At 44.6% G+C, this 19,888-nt stretch overlaps 2 protein-coding genes across 2 annotated transcripts in view; one reads left to right on the top strand and one right to left on the bottom strand.

Moving 5' to 3' along the window:
• Mid1 (calcium-permeable channel component Mid1) overlaps nt 1-19,888 on the bottom strand; it is a 124,647-nt gene that overhangs the window by 51,465 nt on the left and 53,294 nt on the right. The window lies entirely within an intron of this gene.
• On the top strand, nt 8,570-13,984 carry LOC146198027 (uncharacterized). Its single transcript, XM_084595614.1, has 2 exons — nt 8,570-10,357; nt 13,976-13,984. Exons 1-2 carry the CDS (start codon nt 8,585-8,587, stop codon nt 13,982-13,984), a joined length of 1,782 nt encoding a protein of 593 aa, XP_084451740.1. The 5' UTR covers nt 8,570-8,584.

Raw genomic sequence — 19,888 nt, forward strand, 5'->3', positions numbered from 1 at the left:
ACATCGCACAGCACACGACGCCTATTCGTTTCGCCTCCATCGAAACGCAGTCGCCCAGGTCAAGTTCGAACCCGGGTACTCCGGCACAGTGTTTTCTGTAGACGCCTCAACCGCACCGTAAAGGAAAGGAGGAAGGTGGGAGTGAAATGGGAAAGAGAGAAAGAGGAGCCGTAGTGGAGGGCTACGAAGTAATTTCGACCATCTGGGGATATTTAACGTGCGCTGACATCGCACAGCACAAGGACACCTCTTAGTTTCGCCTCCATCGAAACGCAGCCGCCGAGGTCGGGTTCGAACCCGGGTGCTCCGGCACAGTAGTCGGGCGTCTTACCATTGCACCACCCCGGCGGGGTGCGGGGCATGTGATCACCTGAGCGCCGTAAGGGAAAAGAGGAAGGTTGGAATGAAAGCGGATAGAAAGGACTGCCGTAGTGGAGACGTAAAGAATGTGACGTCACGCACCCGGAAGTAGAGCCGAAAAAGGGCATAGGAAGGAATTGGCGCGCAATTTGAAAGTAGCAAAGACTAAAATGAGTAAACAAGAAGTGAATGTGACGTAGAAGATGTGACGCCACGCAACCGGAATTAACACTTAATTGACTCTCAGGGGTCGGACATTTGGGATGTTGTTGACAGTTTTGTCCAACGTTTTTCCTCCGTATACAAACCTCCAGATTGCGATTCCCTATGCCTCCCATCAGGTGCAGAACCGAAAAAGGTCATAGGAAGGGACTGGCGCGCAATTTGAAAGTAGCAAGGACTAAAATGGGTAAACGAAGTGAATTAAGCAACTAGAAGCAACCAGAAGCAACCGACATCAGCATCCGAGCTTCCGCATTACTTCAATGCAGATTCTGCAGTGCTCTTTAATTTTATTGAAATGTCGCACCAACTAGCCCAGAAAAAAGTTCTTCTTGAATAAGCTTATTATGGCAGCACAAAAGAAAGATGTTCTGAGATTTCGCCGTAATTGAAGAGGGCGCGCGTGTTCATTTTCATTAGGCGCATCCGTTGCCTCTCGTCAAGCGTTCGATTTGCAAGCGCTCAAGATCGCGGATCCTAAGTACAGCCCGCATTCACAGCGTGCTTACATAAGGAAGCGCTCTAAATTCCGGCAAAGGCCGAAGCGCGCATGAAATGTGTAGGTAACCATGCCAATCGCCGACTCTCATGACGGTGCTGATAAATACGATGTTTAACGGATTCAAGGAAGGCTACACTGGCTCCTTATTACAGTAGTACGATGTGCAGCTTTAAGACTGCTGGACCTCTATATTTTTAATTTCTGTTTGCTCAAATACTGTTTTCAAATTTTAGCATTGAGAGCTGCTTTCAGTGATTTCAGTGTGACGTCATGGAGCAGCTCGATGCCAGCGTGGCGTCAACCAGCAAGCAAATTTACCCTCTGCTTCTGGTAGCAAAGGCTGACCTAACGTGTAAAACAAAAACAAAAAATCTATAGGGCACTTTGGGCCACTAAAGTGTAATGAGTTGTAGGCCGTCATTGCACCCGCAACCGTTTAGGTGGTGGACGACGGCTGTTGCGGCGCGCCTGTCTCTCCCTCTTCTTTTTCTTTCCTGTCTACTTTCTCTCTTCTGTCCGCACGAGGCAGCGGAGCTGGTTCGAACCCGACCTCGGTGGCTGCGTTTCGATGGAGGCGAAACGAAAAGGCATCCGTGTGCTGTGCGATGTCAGCGCACGTTAAAAATCCCCAGATGGTCGAAATTACTCCGTAGCCCTCTACTATGGCTCCTCTTTCTCTCTTTCCACTTTCACTCCCACCTTCCTCTCTTCCCTTGAAGACAGGTTTATTAATTGATTTTAACTATCGCTCTCGAAAGCGTAACACCTCTGCTGACAACCATCTGTCGACAACTATGAAGCATTAAAGGCTTTCGCCTTGAAAAACTGGTACGTCCAACGTTACTAACATAGTCTAGTAACGTTAGGTACGCCAATGCAACCCCCCCCCCCCCCCCTCCTTCGAATAAATAAAGTACGGTCCAATGTTACCATTGCTGCTTGTCATCTCATGGACCGCTAAGCATGCTATGGTCTTCTTTGAACTCTGGAATAACCTTTTATGAGTCAGCGCGTTAAAGTTTCACCGCAGTGACGAGTAAGATTAGCATGTTTATTGGACGGCTGCATGTACGCATTTTAAGCTCTGTGACTAGCAGGCGAAGTTCATAGTGGACAATTTCTTGGCGGATCTAAATTGAACTGAGCAATTTGACTTGCCACTTTAAGTTACTGTGATAATTCAAAGGCATAGTGCAAGCTACTATTATGTGTAAACTTTACATTAAACATAGATCGTCCTTATAGAGAAAAATGTGTGTGTGTGGAGGGGGAGGGGGGTCACATTATGCATTACGCGCTCGTTTCTGTGTCATAAAAAGAGAACAGTGTCCTGAAAGACACCCCCAAGAGGGCCATATTTCGATGGCGTTGTTGTCAAGTAACTGAACAATACATTGAGTGGAGGTTTACTTTCTGAACTTGTTATATGTAACGGATGCATCCCATGGCCACTTTTCGCTTGTAATGATATTCTAATACGTGATGAGCAAACGTGTCGACATAAACAATTAAACCTCAGTTATGCAAGGTTCGCAGCAGATTTCTAAAAAAAAAAGAACAAAAAAAAAAACAAAACAAATCAAAGCAAGTAAATGCAAGAGCTGCAAAACCGGTTTTGTGATTTCGTAAATTAAGTTTGAGCCCGGCTGCATGCACACTAAAATTGTGTCTCACCTCCTTATATACTCAATTAATGTGTCAACTCGTACACTTAAAAAAACTACAAAACTCTCTTTGTTGTTGCTGCAACTTTTTTGTTTCTTTTGCAAATTTTGCCTCAACAGCTTTGAGCTGCAGAAAAAAATAAAATTTTCAACCCTGATTTCTGGCAGGGAGCATTTAGACGTTTACCGCTAAATATTGTTCTCATTATTGCGAAGTTTATTTTCTTTTATTAAGGCACCATTGGTAGCTATAGACCAGTAAGCATGTTTTTCGCAGTGCGTAAAAATCTCTCAAGGTTAAAAGAAGGAAATAAACAATTTTACTCGCATTAAAACCAAATGAGCATCTTCGGCTTATATCAAAACCTTCCTGAACAATCCACAGCCTTTTATAAATACATGGCGTAAAAAACAAGCGAATATCGTGTTTAAAATTGTAAAAATAAATGCAAAACTGAGGTGATGTTATATTATACATTTTTTAGGGCTGCCTTTGAGAAGGAGAAACCGTCATGAGTTCGATTTAACATCAACTGAATGTAGTTTCCTTTTGTGGTAAGCAACGTGCAAAACCTTCTCAGTGACTTTAAGTCTTTTTTCACTTGTTAGTAGAGTTTATAACTTAAAATGGAATAAATTGTAACTTGTTCTCTCTGAAATTGTCTTTATGACCTAACATGCTGGTTGCAGGTTATACCTCACATGCAGGTTTACATTGTTATAGCTAACCAACACCGTAGCAGACATTCCTTTTTGTGCGCTGTAGTCACAGACACACATTTTCTTTCTTGAGATACACTGAACAGTAGCTCACGATTTTGATATTTATTACTGAAGTGAACGAGAGTCCTATTACTTACATACGCTATCTTGGTATTCATAGGAGCTTTGTCCTCAAGGTACCCCTCGAAGAAGCCCCGAGGTAGGCCCAAGGCTGATGGAGTTTCTTAAGAAATGTAGCGATGTTTTTCGCTTCGCAGTCCATGTCATCATCATCATCATCAGCCTGACTATACTAACTGCAGGGCGAAGGCCTCTCCCATATTCCTCCAATTAACCCGGTCTTGTGCAAGATGCATCCACTTGACCCCTGCGAACTTCTTAACCTCATCTGCCCACTTAACTTTCTGCCGCCCCCTGCTACGCTTTCCTTCTCTTGGAATCCAGTTTGTTACCTTAAGCGACCATCGATTATTCTTTCATCGCGCTACATGTCCTGCCCATGCCCATTTCTTCTTCTTGATTTCCACTGGAATGTCAGTGATTTGAGTTATTTCTCTGACCCACTGTGCACGTTTCTAATCTCTTAATGTTATCCCTACCATTTTTCTTTCCATAGCCCTCTGCGTTGTCCTCAACTTAAGTAGAACCCTCTTTGTTAGCCTCCACGTTTCAGCCCCATAGGTAAGTACAGGTAAGATGCAACTGTTGTATACTTTCCTCTCGAGCGATATCGGTAAGCTGCTAGCCATAATCTGGGAGTGCTGGCCAAATGCGCTCCATCCCAATCTTATTCTCCTTGTTATTTCTCTTTCATAGTCCGAATCTGCGGTTACTACCTGTCCCAAGTAGACATATTGGCCTACTACGTCCGGTGCTTCGTTACCTAATGTAAACTGCTGTTTCCTCCCTATACTATTGAACACTACCTTAGTCTTCTGCATATTAATTTTCATGTCTACCTTTCTACTTTTCCTGTCTAGGTAATTAATCATTCTTCGCAGTTCGTCCCCTGAGTTACTTAGCAAGGTAATGTCACCAGCGAATCTCAGATTACTGAGGTATTCTCAATCTACCCTTATCCTTAACCGCTCCAATTACAAGTCTGAATACTTCCTCTAAGCAAGCTGTGAATAGTACTGGGGAGATCGTGTCTCTTTGCCTAATACCTTTCTTTATAGAAAGTTTGTTACTTTCTTTATGCAGAAATATAGTTGCTGTGTACCCCCTATATATAGGGGGTGCACAGTCCATGTACTGTAGACAATTCGCTATTTTTCGGCCGCACGTTATATGTACGTTTGTGAAAAGCAACCCTGACAAATTGAGCGAAAAAAATGTTTATTTTTATCGGCTTTGTTCTTGCTCAGCGGAAAGAAACAAAGCTACAAAAACTGCCAAACGTATTTTTTCAGAACAGTGTAACCTCACTATACATTCATATATCACTTCGTATCTCTATAGCAGCGGCTCGTATGAGCCCAGATGTATAACGTTCTCGTCGAGGGATGTTTATAACAAAACGAAAAGGCTATGGATCACAAAGTAAACGTGCCGCCCGCCGATCCAGGATGACCTCACACGAAATGCGAGATCCGACAACATCCGAGCTCCCCTACATATGCGCTGACTGGATCAAATCATCGTCAGCCAGACTATGCCCACTGCAGGGCGAAGTACTCTCCCATGTTCCTCCAATTAACCCGCGGTCCTATGCTAGCTGCATCCACCTGACTCCTGCAAACTTCTTAACCTTATCTGCCCACCATTCAGCATTCTGCCGCCACCTGTTAAGCTTTCCTTCCCTTTAAACCCAAATTTGTTACTCTGAGCGATCATCCGTTATCCTCTCTTCGCACTACATGTCCTGCCCACGTCCATTTCTTGTTCTTGATTTCAACTAGAACGTCATTAACTCGAGTAATTTCTCTGACCCAATATGCCTACTGTTTATCCCTTAACGTTACACCTACCATTTTGCGTTCCATAGCTATTTGCGCTGAACTTCAGTAGAAACTTTTACGTTAGCCTCCACGTTTCAGCCCAATAGATGAGCACAGGTAAGATGCAACTGTTATATACATTCCTCTTGAGCTATACCGGTAAAGTGCTAGTCACAACTCGCGAGTACTTACCAAATGCGCTCCATCCGAATCTTATTCTCCTAGTTATTTCCCCTTCATGGTCCAGATATGCGGAATATGTCCTAAGTAGACATATTCGCCTGCCACTTGCAGTGCTTTGCTACCTATTGTAAACTGTTGTTCCTTCCCGAAGCTGTTCAATATTACCGTAGTCTTCTGTATGTTACTTTTCCGGTCTACTTTTCTGCTTTGCCTGTCTAGGTCATCAAGCAATGACATCAGCGAATCGCCGATTACTGAGGTATTCTCCATCGACCCTCATCCCTAACAGCTCCCATTCTAGGTCTCTGAATACTGCATCTAAACAAGCTGTGAATATTGCTGGGGAGATCGTGTTTTATTGCCTAAAATCAAATATCATACCTCAAATAGAACTTCCAGGGGTTCAGGAAAGAACTATCTTGCTATCGAAGGACGATGTCAGCGGGTCTCCGCATGGTGGCAACCCACGAGGTGGTGTCAAATTCACGATCGTACGCGACATTATGCATCTGCTCCCAGCGTCGCTCCTCCATATAACGCGTGAGCAGTTCATTAAAAGGGCACTCTTTTCTAAATTGCCAAGAAACAGACAACACGAGAAGCAGCACATGACAAAGGCGGATGCGAGTGATTTAGTGTCACAGTTAAGCTTGTGCGCGAAGTTTGAATTCTTTAAATATCATAATATAGGAGACTAAAAACTTAAAAATTGCAGATATGACTTCTCTCACTGTGTCATCTAAAATCTACCGAGGTGCAGTCAGTACTGAATAAAGCTCCTGGCGATTCCTTCTGTTAGAAGGTATCCCTAACCAGTTCTGAAGGATAAAAACATGAAGTCAGTTTTGAATTTATTTTTATAATTTTAAACATCATATTGCAATATGCTTTCGCGCCTTTTATTTATGAAGTACTTAGTCTTGTTCCGGCAGACGTCTGTAGAATTAAAAATTTTTTTTTGAATAAAAGTTGTTCTTTTTTTAAATTTTGGAATATTTTGAAGCAGCGTAAAAAAGCTGACCAAATCTACCACACTTTTCCGACACGAAAAGCATAATTTGCAATATACTGAGACAAAGATTTAGCGGTAAGCTCTCTGCGCAAGTGGGCCAAAACACGCGCACAAGCGCTACATCTTAATTTTGGGTGTTTTATCCTAAATTTTCCCAGCATTTTAAATTTGATTTTTCTGTAGGCTTTTAAGGTGAGACCGTTTCTTGGGAGTGTCCGCAGGAAATGTTTCCCGGAAAGTTTCGCATGAAATGTCCGCAGAATCTGATACTGATAAGAAAAACTGCTAAATAAGAAAATAATCTAGCTCCACCGGGAATCAAAACACTATTCCTCCGATTCCCAGCCGAACGCGCAAACCTCTACTCCACATCGGGCTTATCAGAAACAGGTCGTAATTATCCTTGTCTAGCGTTAGAATGATAGTAACGATCACAATGACGATGCAGTTAGTCAAAATGATAATGATGGTAGCAGCGATGATAATAACGCTGCCCTTAGTGATAATGATGGCAGTACCTATAACGATGATGGTGCATTTAGTTGATATTGATCGTAGAAGCGATAGGGATGTTGATGATGATAGTAGGGAAAACAATGTCGATGTAGTTAGAACAGTCCTATAAAGGGGCTCTCACCTTTTCCGCTCTTAAGCAGAGTTAAGCGCGGTCAATTTTTGTACCTGGGGAGTTACATAAATATCATGAGCGTATTTTCTGTTGTTTCTGTAACATTTTCTCACACATTTAGAATTTTCTAGGCCGGAATCGGAATAGTAGGACTCTACCAGCTACTTTTATTTATTTATTTATTTATTTATTTATTTATTTATTTATTTATTTATTTATTTATTTATTTATTTATTTATTTATTTATTTATTTATTTATTTATTTATTTATTTATTTATTTATTTATTTATTTATTTATTTATTTATTTATTTAGTGCATACTGCAAACCGCAACTGGGTCTATTCAATACAGGCACAGCAGAAAACTCCTCCTCACTCCTTCATTTATATTTCCTATAGCCAGGCTTTAGCGCGCCTATCTGATGATGGAAAACCAACTAGCCGCCATTACAGCATTGCTCCCTATAGTCTTCACTAGGCGTTCTTCATAAATACGTTTTATGCATTTTTCCGTCTGCAACAATAAATTTTAGGATATATGTTTTTTTCTTTCTTTTTTTTTATGAGAAATGCCTATCCTCCTTGTCTAAATCAAGCTTCAGCAGTTTAACAAAACTTGAAGTTGGGCTAGATGGTGCATTGTAATTTGACTGAAGATAAAGCGCACGGGAAGACGCACACAAGAGAAGAAGACACAGGACACGCGCTAACTCACATCTGGTTTATTGCAGCAATAACAGCAAATATATGCTGAAAAGGGTTCATGCGCAGTACATAAAAATCCCATAAAGACAGAGGAAAAAAATATAAGGAATATTACAAAACATTATCAAGGAATATCACAAAACCCGATCAAGAAAACAGATCTCTGCCTTCCAGAGCCGCACCGACGTATCGCTGACACACCTATCTCCCCTTTTCCCGATATGGAATGCCTCCAACAGCTCACGCGCTGTCTTGTCACGGCCTCTGCCCAGAATCTTAATGTCAGCCAGTCGCGGCTCGCACGCAGTGCAGTTCGCGCAATGCGCTGCCAAATTTGACACTCCACTCCTTAAAGCCCGCAAATGATCCCCTGCTCGATCATTAATACAGCGCCCGGTCTGGCCAATGTAGGCCTTCCCACAGGTCAGCGGGATCTCATAAACGATCTCATCTTCAGTCAAATTACAATGCACCATCTAGCCCAACTTCAAGTTTTGTTAAACTACCTTTCAAGCAATGAGGGCTCTTTTATATGTGGTTCTTCTAATTCTCCGTCACAAGTCAATATGTGTGTTTCCTTCATTGCCGTCTTAACCTGCCGTGCAAGATTCATTGGTTTCTGCCTTCGGAAGGGTCTGTTGCCGATGGACGTGAGTGCCCTTCTGGGATTTCTGAGACCGCCTGGATACTTTTTGAAGAGTTTTTTTAAATTGTTGAGGTCCGAGCTGTGGCGACAAGTGCGAAGATGTCAGGACCATTTGCGGGCCCTGTGTTATGCGTTAGACCCTGGTTGGTTAGCCGAGATCAAGCTACGTGCCATTAGACGCCATGCGGCTAATCTGACGGAATTCCTCTGGGCCCAGACCTTGAACCAAGCCTTGCAATCGACTGAGGGCAGGCAGAGCTGTGTTCGTCGGGCTACTGATGTGGCAGTGGTTGGTGATGCGGTGTTGCCGGGGGACATTTCCAATATTTTAAGCAAGGGTCCCAAATTCTGCCAGGAACCAAGTGTACCGGGCCATGAATTGCTTGCGCTCAATCGGCAAATAGCTAGGAAGGCTGCAGGAGAAGACCAAGAAAGATGCCTTCTTGATGGTGTGGACGCGCTGATGAAAACTGCCAGGACCTCCGCGGGCCGTTCCAAGGATGGGTGGGGGAAGGTTGTTTCCTTCTTCCAGCATAATGAGTTACGACTGCTTCAGTCTGACAAGGAAGGAGGCTTTGTGGTGTTGACTGAAGAGGAATACCACAGGAGAGCGCAAGATGCTATCGCCAAGAATTTCGAGGAAGTAAAGTCCAGCGCCACTAGAGTGAAGGGTAAAGCGGCTGCCTTGTGCAAAGACTTGGTTCTCGACAGGTTAGCAAATGATATTGTTAGTACTAGGTGCAATGCCCTCTCAGTGTTTTTTACGGCTAAAACACATAAGCTGAATGTGCCTTTTAGGTCTGTTGTTAGTGAAAATGGTACTTGGCAGCATGTTTTAAGCAAGTACCTTCAGAAGCATTTAAATTCACTGCAGTTTCAAGACCCCTTTTTAACGAAGAATTCGAATGAAGTGGTGAGCTTTCTCGAGGATAATAAGTCGATTGGCTATGTATTCTCTGTAGACGTGGAAGATTTATATTATTCTGTGCCTCATGCTGCCCTGTTCGTTGCTGTTAGAGATGCTATTGAAGAAAGTGGGGTTGTGCAATTTCAGAACTCTAGTGGTCTAACAGTGGATAATTTTATGCGTTTGCTTGAGTTTTATATTAGTGTTACGTTTATCTCTTTTGAGAACAGTTTTTATCGCCAGAAACAAGGGATATGTATTGGTTCTTGTGTTGCCCCGGTTCTTTGTAATGTGTTTTTAGCTTTTGTTGACCGCGCCCTTGAGCAGAGCTTTAATGGGAAAGGTGTTCTAAAGGTATTCCGGTACGTGGATGATTTTCTGATTGTTCTTAACAAGCTACCAAACTCGACGTACACTGACGCGGTGGGTGGGATTTTGGACAACTTTCGGCAGAATGGGAGAGGTCTGGTTTTCACTCATGAACTTCCTTCACAGGGTTCATTGCAGTTTTTAGATATTAACGTTACTTTAGGGAATGATCATGTTTGTTGGTTGTACGCTCCGCGGGCACAGAAACAACTTTTGCCCTACTCTTCGGCACATTCTAAAACTGTTAAAAGAGCTATCGCTAGCCAATGCTTAGGGTCTGCCCTCACGAAGTCGTGCTCGCATGCTGTGCAGTCGAGTTTTAATAGGCAAATACAGCGGTTGCTGTCTGCTGGGTACCCCTGCGCGGTCATTATGTCAGTGACGGAAGCCCTGCTCCGGAAAACCAAGCGAGCCATGTTTGGAAAGAAAACTGCTCCGGTGAGAAATACGGCTAAACCTGTTGTGGTACCGTATATGCATAAGGTTGCGCACCACGTGAAGAAAATGGCGAACAGACATGGCGTGCCGGTGGTGTTCTCCGCTCCGAAGAAGATGGCGGAGCTTTGCTCACGCATTTCGCGTGCTGGAAAACCGAGCGGTTGTCAGAAAAAACATGCCAAGCGGTTTGTCGACTGCTGCATGGGGGTCGTTTATGAGATCCCGCTGACCTGTGGGAAGGCCTACATTGGCCAGACCGGGCGCTGTATTAATGATCGAGCAGGGGATCATTTGCGGGCTTTAAGGAGTGGAGGGTCAAATTTGGCAGCGCATTGCGCGAATTGCACTGCGTGCGAGCCGCGACTGGCTGACATTAAGATTCTGGGCAGAGGCCGTGACAAGACAGCGCGTGAGCTGTTGGAGGCATTCCATATCGGGAAAAGGGGAGATAGGTGTGTCAGCGATACGTCGGTGCGGCTCTGGAAGGCAGAGATCTGTTTTCTTGATCGGGTTTTGTGATATTCCTTGATAATGTTTTGTAATATTCCTTATATTTTTTTCCTCTGTCTTTATGGGATTTTTATGTACTGCGCATGAACCCTTTTCAGCATATATTTGCTGTTATTGCTGCAATAAACCAGATGTGAGTTAGCGCGTGTCCTGTGTCTTCTTCTCTTGTGTGCGTCTTCCCGTGCGCTTTATCTTCAGTCAAGCTTCAGCAGTACTTCTTGTAAGGGGGTCTTCTTCACCATACACTTGTACTTCTTGTAAAGCACGCTTTACAGGCAAAACCCGTTAGCCATATGGCATGGCATGGTACGTTACGGTATTGTTGTTTCTTTCGTACCTGCCTATGGGCATAAGAAACGCTGAATTTGAGAGCTGCAGATTAACTTCGACTACTTAGTATTCTTTAATGCGCACTAATAGAGAATACTGCTTGTGAACAGGTCGCGAGCTGTTCATTTCCATCGCTTCTTTCGGTTAACTCAAACATCACGGGCGTACATTCCCCTCGAAGCTAGACTTGAGCTGCATAAAGCTGAATTACACACACACACACACACACACACACACACACACACACACACACACACACACACACACACACACACACACACACACACACACACACACACACACACACACACACACACACACACACACACACACACACACACACACACACACACACACACACACACACACACACACACACACACACACACACACACACACACACACACACACACACACACACACACACACACACACACACACACACACACACACACACACACACACACACACACACACACACACACACACACACACACACACACACACACACACACACACACACACACACACACACACACACACACACACACACACACGCACGCACGCACGCACGCACGCACGCGCACACACACACACACACACACACACACACACACACACACACACACACACACACACACACACACACACACACACAAAACGCACTAACTTAACGGCAATCACGTGGAAGGTTTTAAGTATCTGAAGAAATTAGATCAGGTGAACAATTTCAGGTTGAATCTGAAAAAAGTGCCAATTGTTTTCTGTTCGCGACAGAAATAGGCGAGACGCAAAGCGCATCAGGTAGCGCTCCTGCAAACCGCTCAGGTTCCAGTAAATTCTGGCTACGCAAAAAAAAAAATTGCTACTGCTGAACGCTGGACGACATATGACAGTGTGCAAAAGAAAGCAGGGGCTGAAGCAGGGCAGATGGTATCAAAACCAAAGCTTTCAGTGCAACCTAGAACATCCGAGACAACAGAGGGCGCTTCGACGATGCCCCCGTTGCCGTGCTTAGTCCGGCGTTGTGGATCGCTTTTCCAGTTTCGGGCGGGTCGGTTTCAGCCCTGACAGGAGCAGCAGCAGCAGCGGCGAGCCAGCGGGCTGGCGGACAGTTGAGGGAAAGACGAGCGCAATCGGCAGGCCGCGTAGCTGAGAAGAGAGTAGCGGCTCTCCATGGCCTGAATTAGATTAGTTTAAACGAACGGTTTCCGAGGAGAGCGAGGCAGAGAGCGATGAGCGCAATGTCACTGCTCGTCCCGTGCGGCGGCAGTCCGGAGGGGAGGAGGCGGTGACGTGGCATCCTCCTCTCTTTCTCGTTCCACTGGGAAAGGCATTGGCGGCGCCACCACCGACAGCGCACGTCTCTCTACTACTCCTCTCCAACCTCTCTTTTCCCCTACCCTTCCCTCCTCCTCTTGCTGTGCTGGGCGGGCCGCTCTTGTAACAATGCTGGCGACGACGGTGGCGACGGGGAAAACAAACACAGAGGGCATAAGCGCGGCCGAAAGCGCACTGAAGACGGCGGAGGAGAAGGGGCTTCGGGAGGAGAGTGGGAGTGACGGCGCACGCGCAGCGCTGCCGTCGACGGGCCGTGGAGCGGGTCTTCGGGTCGATAGGGAAGAGGCTGGGACTCGCTTGCCAGCAGCGTGAGGCCGCGGCGTCGGCACCGAGGCCTGCGGAGGCCCGTGTGTCGTCTGCTGTTACGGCACGACCGCTCGCTGGTCGCGTTTCGTCCCTTTCGTTTTTCTCCCTCACTCACTGGTCTTGCCATCATACCAGGTTTATTTCCCTTACTCCTCCTTTCTTGCCGTCTGGCCCTGTCTGCCTTTTTCTGTCTACACTCTTTTTTTTTTTTTTCATCTCTCGCGTGTTCCCCTTCCATCATTTCGTCTTTCCTCGTCACCGAACCCGCTGTTGTAACGCCGTTGCTGCCACTATTTTCTCCGCTGTTCCTTTTCTATCCCCCAGCTCTCTTTTCCTCTGCTGTTCGATCCCTTCTCTTTCCTGTTCTCCGCCCCTACAGCTGTGGAGGTTGCTTAGCCTCCATCCCCTCTTCGTTTGTGGCTTCTTTTACTCCCAGTCATTGCGAACGCCACTTTTTTCTCACGGCCGATGCACTACCGAAGTGCGCGAAAGCGGCAGAAGTGAAGGGGGTAGGTAGATCATAACAAGGGCACGCGGGAAAGAAGACCTCCAAAGCCACCACGGCCCAATCGCTGGCGTCAGCGTCGCTTTGTTGTGGCCGTGGCACTGCGACTCATCACGTTTCGCTCTTCTTGGGAGAATCCAGTGTTGCCTTCTGCGAACCCGTGCTTCACCGTTGCTCGACATTCTGGAAAGAGACCGAGGAGCGGGCCCGTGCTGACCAGCATTGGACGGTTCCTCGATCCGGCTAAGAGGCGCCACTCTTCCACTGGTTCGTCGTGCAAGTGCAAAAAATTTTGGCGAACGACATGTCATACGGTACCGTCAGCTTCTGAGTGACGTGTGTTGCCCGCGGTTTCGTTCTAGCTATCACGAACCTTACGATCTCTTTCTTCTATAGAGGAAAATATAATTAAGACAGAAAGACAAAAGGAATGTGCATGCTGTTTCGTGCGGCCTTACAATGCACGGTATAAGAGCCCTCTTGTATATATCTGCAAGTATATTTGAAGAGTTTGCAGATCTTTCTTTTATTAGATGTCTCCGAAAATTTCTATATGATGCCTAAGAAAAGAAGCAGAAAACGTGCAGAAAAAGGGACGTCTTTTCGAGCTAATGTATTGTGCTTTTGTTTCCGTTTCCTGCCTTTTCATAGTTTCATGCTGTGAAGATTTGTCTTATTTACAGATGTCTTAGGATCCAGACTACATGTTCTTTGTTCCTGTTGCTTTATGCAGTCAAAGGTGTGAACTGGGGGATCCAGTTTATACACCCTCAAAGTATGGCTGTGACCTCGTGAATCAGATGTTGTAAATAAATGGTTCTTCACTGTCCTCCTTGTCACTAAGAGCATGCAGTTTCAAATGTAGTCTTTCTGTTTCTTAAAACACTTTGTCGACATCAAGGCAGGCGTGAAACAGCAGTGATGCAAAGCCATTTATGAAGCTGTGGCTTTCTTGAGCCCACACGTGCACCACATTCTTGCTATGTCTTTGTCTTAACTTGATAAGAACCTCCTTTACATCACTCGTGAAGGATATTGCAACATCCGTTCCGCCCCCATAGTTTTCTCAGTCTTCATTGTAATCAAAAGATGCAGTGTACACGTCGTGTGTCTGGGTGACCTGTCACCTGTCTCTCGCCCAAGTTTCGGCGGCTGCCTAGGTTAACATCAGTTCTGTTTTCATCTTGCTTCATTTCGGTATTGCACTAAGACTCCGACTTTAGCACAGAAACAAAACATGATGACTTATAGGGGTTGAGCATATTTGCAGACGCATTTATGATCTGTCAAGAGGTGCTTGTTTTATTCTTTTAACTCGAGCCTCCAACACAATCTCAGTGAAAGTCTCGTAAATATTTGCACTGGGCTCTAGCATCTGAAGTGACGCAGCCATAGGTTATATATCAGGGTAACCAGTGGCCTCATGTTATATCTGAACATATTCAGCAAATTTCGGAAAGGATGTTTGAACGTTGTTTTTTAATGCATTGTAAAACTGCATCACAACAGTCACTATATCTGCAGATCTCTAAAGCTTGCAGTTTTTCTTGTTCTTTTTTTTTTTATCCCAGAAATTGTCCATGATGGTTTGAATGATGTTCATAATTACTTGGTGTAAGCGCACAACAAACTTCTGAAGTAAAATTTTGTTTCCGAAGCTTAGACTATTTTCTTCGATATGTTCACAAAAGCATCTTACGTTGCCCGCATTAGATTCAGAAATATTCTCAAATACGAAGTCCATTTGGGTTTAATGGCAGTTTTAACACCTCGATGTCAGCTCACAAAAAAAAATATACCTTGAAAACACCCTTTAACCACTCATCACAATTTTAAACCATCACCTCCAGCATGTGCATAACAAATACGCCAGAGTTGTTTCACAACTGAATATCACAGCGAAAGCCCATATATCTATAAAATACAAGGCTTAGAAATGGACAAAGCGACACAAAATATCACCACCTGCTGGAAAAATTTGGCAAAAAATAAAAAAGAAAGGATCACTTTTACGTCTGTATGTAAAAGAAATGGTCTTGCAGATAATACGAGGGTCGTGCATATGCAAGAGGAACTCGAAATCCGAACCGCGCAATCCGGTCGCCTTGCTGAAATGGCAATTTTGAGGCTGTAAGTGCACAGTTTAATAAATGTCCCCGACTACGCGAAGCGCTTATCTTGCCATTGTTTTCCCTTGCGATATTTATTTTCTTTAATTTAAACCTAACGAACATGAAAATGAGACATTGACACCGCTAAATCACGTCCCATAATGCAGTGGGACGTAGCCAGACCCCAAACCCTTTCATAGAACTCATCAGGTATTCACTATACCCACAGCTGCAATTATACTTCAACAGTCTTTTCCTTTCAACCAGCATAACAGTATGTTGCATTCGCCTGCAATGTAATAATGTAATGCAACGTAGAGACTCTGCAGCAGTGTAAATAAATAAATAAATAAATAAATAAATAAATAAATAAATAAATAAATAAATAAATAAATAAATAAATAAATAAATAAATAAATAAATAAATAAATAAATAAATAAATAAATAAATAAATAAATAAATAAATAAATAAATAAATAAATAAATAAATAAATAAATAAATAAATCTATTCTTAACGTTAACAAATGCATGTAGTTGCTTAGCCACGCTGAGCCCTTCAGTAACAGCATCGCAGCTCCGATTTCCGAAAATCCATGAAAGGAACGATCAAATACGAATTGATGGGAGCTGGGAGGGAGGGAGTGGAATCCGTTGCTGTGTATGGAACGCACGTGGGTACCTAGTTATACAAAATTAAACTGAATTCAAACGCCTACAAGCCTCATAACAAGTGTCTAACTCATGAAAATTGCCGTGTAGGGTCTTCGTATACCTCCTGGCGACTTTCGATTGAAACTTGGCAAATACTTCAGCAACGGCACGCCGATCAAAGACAGCCGCGACTGCAGCTGAAAGCGAGCCTGCCGGCAATTTTGCCAACGGTCGCCACAGTTAGATTCGAATGGCCCCGTCAGACACGCCAGGCCGATGGTTCCCGCTACGTGCACCAGAACTAGAGGGGTCACCCATATCTCCAGCACCGATTGAGACACCGAAAAAGAGGGGCAGAAATGAATGCCTCGAAAGAGAGTGGGCACGCGCGCGCCCCTATATCAGAGGGGAGAAATTTGATTATACCAAGGAGAGATCTACCCAAAGACTTCCTTTCAGCCACGCCGCGTTCCGATAGTCGGATTCGAAAGCAAACGCATGGAGGGCAACAAAGAGCAGAAGAAAATAATCTACAACAGCTTCAGCAGCAAATACCTGAGGGGTTCTTACATCAGTGTGGGCGGCGGAGAGTAAGGGGAAGCAAGCAAAGATTATTGTTTTCCTTTTCAGGCAATGTGTTCTGTCTTTTTTTCAACTTTCGCGTTTTGCTCCCAGCTTCTGTTTTAGTCTCCTTTATTCTTATTTCTTTTTTCTAGGTCCGTCTTTCCGATGGGAATCAGGCGGGTCAGCGCAACAGAAAAGGGTTGAAATAAGGCGGAGGATCGCAGGAAGATAGTCAAGAAACTCTCAGTGAACCGAAGCTCACAAAAGCATTCCCTTTCCCACTCTACGCACCAACCCCCCTCCCTCCCCCCCCCTCTCTCTCTCTCTCTCTCTCTCTCTCTCTCTCACACACACACACACACACACACACACACACACACACACACACACACACACACACACACACACACACACACACACACACACACACACACACACACACACACACACACACACACACACACACACACACACACACACACACACACACACACACACACACACACACACACACACACACACACACACACACACCGTACGCGCTCATAAATGCATGAAATTTCTTGCAGGGACACAAAGAAGAACCTCTTCTTATATATACGCACGTACCGCCGTTTTACATCATTTTCTTTTCGCCTTTCCCACAACCCTATGCTTATGGTCGTGCCTTCAATCTTTTCTACCAACATACGAAAGGTTTTCCGTCCGACTCGTATTCCCCTACTTTCTTTCTCCAGCATTTCTTTACGCGGTTTCTCGACATTCTCTTTTCGCGCTTTTCTTTCAATCTTTCTTTTTCTTTAGCGGCACTCCCAGTGTTTCTTAAATTCGTAAACCTTACTGCGTTCAAATTTCAGCGTTTGCGACCTTCGGTCGTTCCCGACGCTGTTGTCCCTCGCCCCGTTCACATCTAAAAAAAAACAACAACAAAAACACAGAAAATGAAGAAGAAGAAAGGGGGTGGGGGGGGGGGGGGGGCAGGAAAGCGTTTGCAGCTTGCGATTCAAAAGTTGCTTCTGGCAACATTGAAAAGCGTGGAAGGCGTGAGAGAAAATGAAGTGGTTTAAGAAGGTCACGCACTTTCTCTCACATAATTATTCCTCTTCGTTCTCCTACGCTTGCGGAGTAGCCTTAACTCTGCAAGCAGAACAAACTAGTACCGTAGTTTCTTGTGCCGCTTCAGTACTGTAGTCCTGCTAACAGGGGAGAGAGAGATACATTTTTACCTTGGATTTTCATCTTCCGTTCTTCCCCTCCGCTGGTCTATTTCCGTGCGTTAACCAGAGTGCTGTGTCCGCCCATATTTCATCTTGCAGTTCTTTTCATTTCGGCACTGTCAAGAACACAGTCTAGAAGCAGTAGTGTGTTTGGTATAATGTGTAGAGCCATCTTCTAATATGAACTAGAATTTAATAAGGAAACAATCACTGATTAGCATTCACTCAACCCAGAAGTTCAGCCACAGCAAGCTACAGCTTTGACAGGAAAATGATAGTGGAAGAATTCATTCTGTAAAACCATTTGTTTCGTCTTTACGTCAAAGGCAGCAGTTTCCAAGATCTAGAGCCTTCACGAATCTTTCATCAACTCTGACGCCTTTTTGAAACCTATGCATGGCTACACGTAGTGGTATATTTATGAATAAATAAATCCTTATTACCGTATGTCCGTATAGACTGTAAAAAAAAAATGGCAAACAATGTGTACAGTCTATCGGAAAAGCATAAAAAAAAAGGATAAAGAAATGGGCTGGTGCGGTCTGAGCTTTCTTATAGCCAAGCAAACACACTGCTCCAGTTGTACCAACTGAGGTAGGATTCTCTGTGCGAATTCTATGGGCTATCGCAAATAAGGTAGAAAAGAATGAAAATGGCTACCCAGCGCGTTGTCAGAGCCTGGCATCGGGACACTACACGTGCACCAGGGCATCGAATGATGCCGTACAGGAAGCACGCAGACAATCCAGGAGAAAAAAAAAAGTTAACTTAAATAGGTACGGAAAAGTGAAGCTTGCCTTTTGCGTTGGAAATATGCTCGGCAAAGAAGAGGCGCCAGTGAATGTCCCAACAGCACACTCGATTAAAAAAAAAAAGAAAAGTGCTCTGTACAAAGCCTGCATGCTCCCTCTACCGGGCATTCAGTTCGCTCCATTACTCCAGGAGCAGAACTTAGTGCGCTAGAACGTGTCTGCCCATTCATGCTGCTAAAAGGAAAATTCGGAGCAAACACAAGATTTCTTACCTGCGAGAATGTGAAAGCATTAGGTTACTTTGCATTACACTACTTTGTAGAGTACTGAGTCTTTAAATGTTGCATAATTACAGAGAACCATCAGCATGACTATCACAATGAGTCATGATTACATGCAATGTTTGTAGTAAGAGCTCTACACCTTGGACTAGGTCATTTTGTAGAGTGCTGAGTCATGCTACGGCCGATCAGTCAGGACCCGGTCGTGTCACCTGAATTCATCACCTGAATAGAAAATGCTCGTAAAGAGGAGCCTAATATATTAAGCCCAAGTTGGTTAGAGTGACATAAATCATTATAATGGTCTTTTAAGTATTAAGCCCCGCTCATCCCGGCCGCACGAAAGTGCCTGCATGGCATAGAAATAGCGTGTTTGACTCAGGATCCAGGCGTCTGAATAGATTTTGTTCCCATACCTAATGCGTAGCCAAAGTCGACAGCTTCTGAAAATTCGATGATGACATATGCTCTCCTCCCATGACACAAATTTTCAACCAGCAAGTACCCGGCCACGTCACCTGCAGAGTAGCCTGAGCCAAAAGGAAGCTCTTAATTTTCTTGCTTTTCGAGGGACGCGGGGTTTCCCTTCTAGTGGGGTTTCTAAGAGTGTCGCATTAACTGACTCAACTGACTGTGACAGATTGCTGTGGACAGGTAGTTTTATGACGGCTCTCTCAGTGATGCCCAGTTTCCCACGTAATGAGTCCTCCAATGCGTTCGCCTTTGATTGGTTCTATTACTGCCGCAGGTAGCGAAAAACCAGTTGAGTTTGTGTGTTCCTTTGTATGGCCCTCCTCACCAGCATGGCTCTGGAAGGTGGTAGGTAGCCGCTTCCGTGCCCCCAGTGCATGTCACCGGCCGTACACACCTGCCACATGCATACTCATGATTTCCGTGCCATGGACAACCTACGTCGCCATCACCTCTGGCTTTTTCATTAGTAATACTTTTCTGTGCTTAAAGTGCCGGGATGAAAACCGCCGTTTACTGCCGCCTGCATGAGACGGGCCACATGACG

Source organism: Amblyomma maculatum, chromosome 2 (assembly GCF_055883805.1).
Source record: "Amblyomma maculatum isolate TAMU_Amacu chromosome 2, ASM5588380v1, whole genome shotgun sequence".
Lineage (NCBI taxonomy): Eukaryota > Metazoa > Arthropoda > Arachnida > Ixodida > Ixodidae > Amblyomma > Amblyomma maculatum.

Bases quoted from the DNA above. Each gene is read 5' to 3' on its own strand.
- LOC146198027 (XM_084595614.1), top strand. From the start codon at position 8,585: ATGGACGTGAGTGCCCTTCTGGGATTTCTGAGACCGCCTGGATACTTT.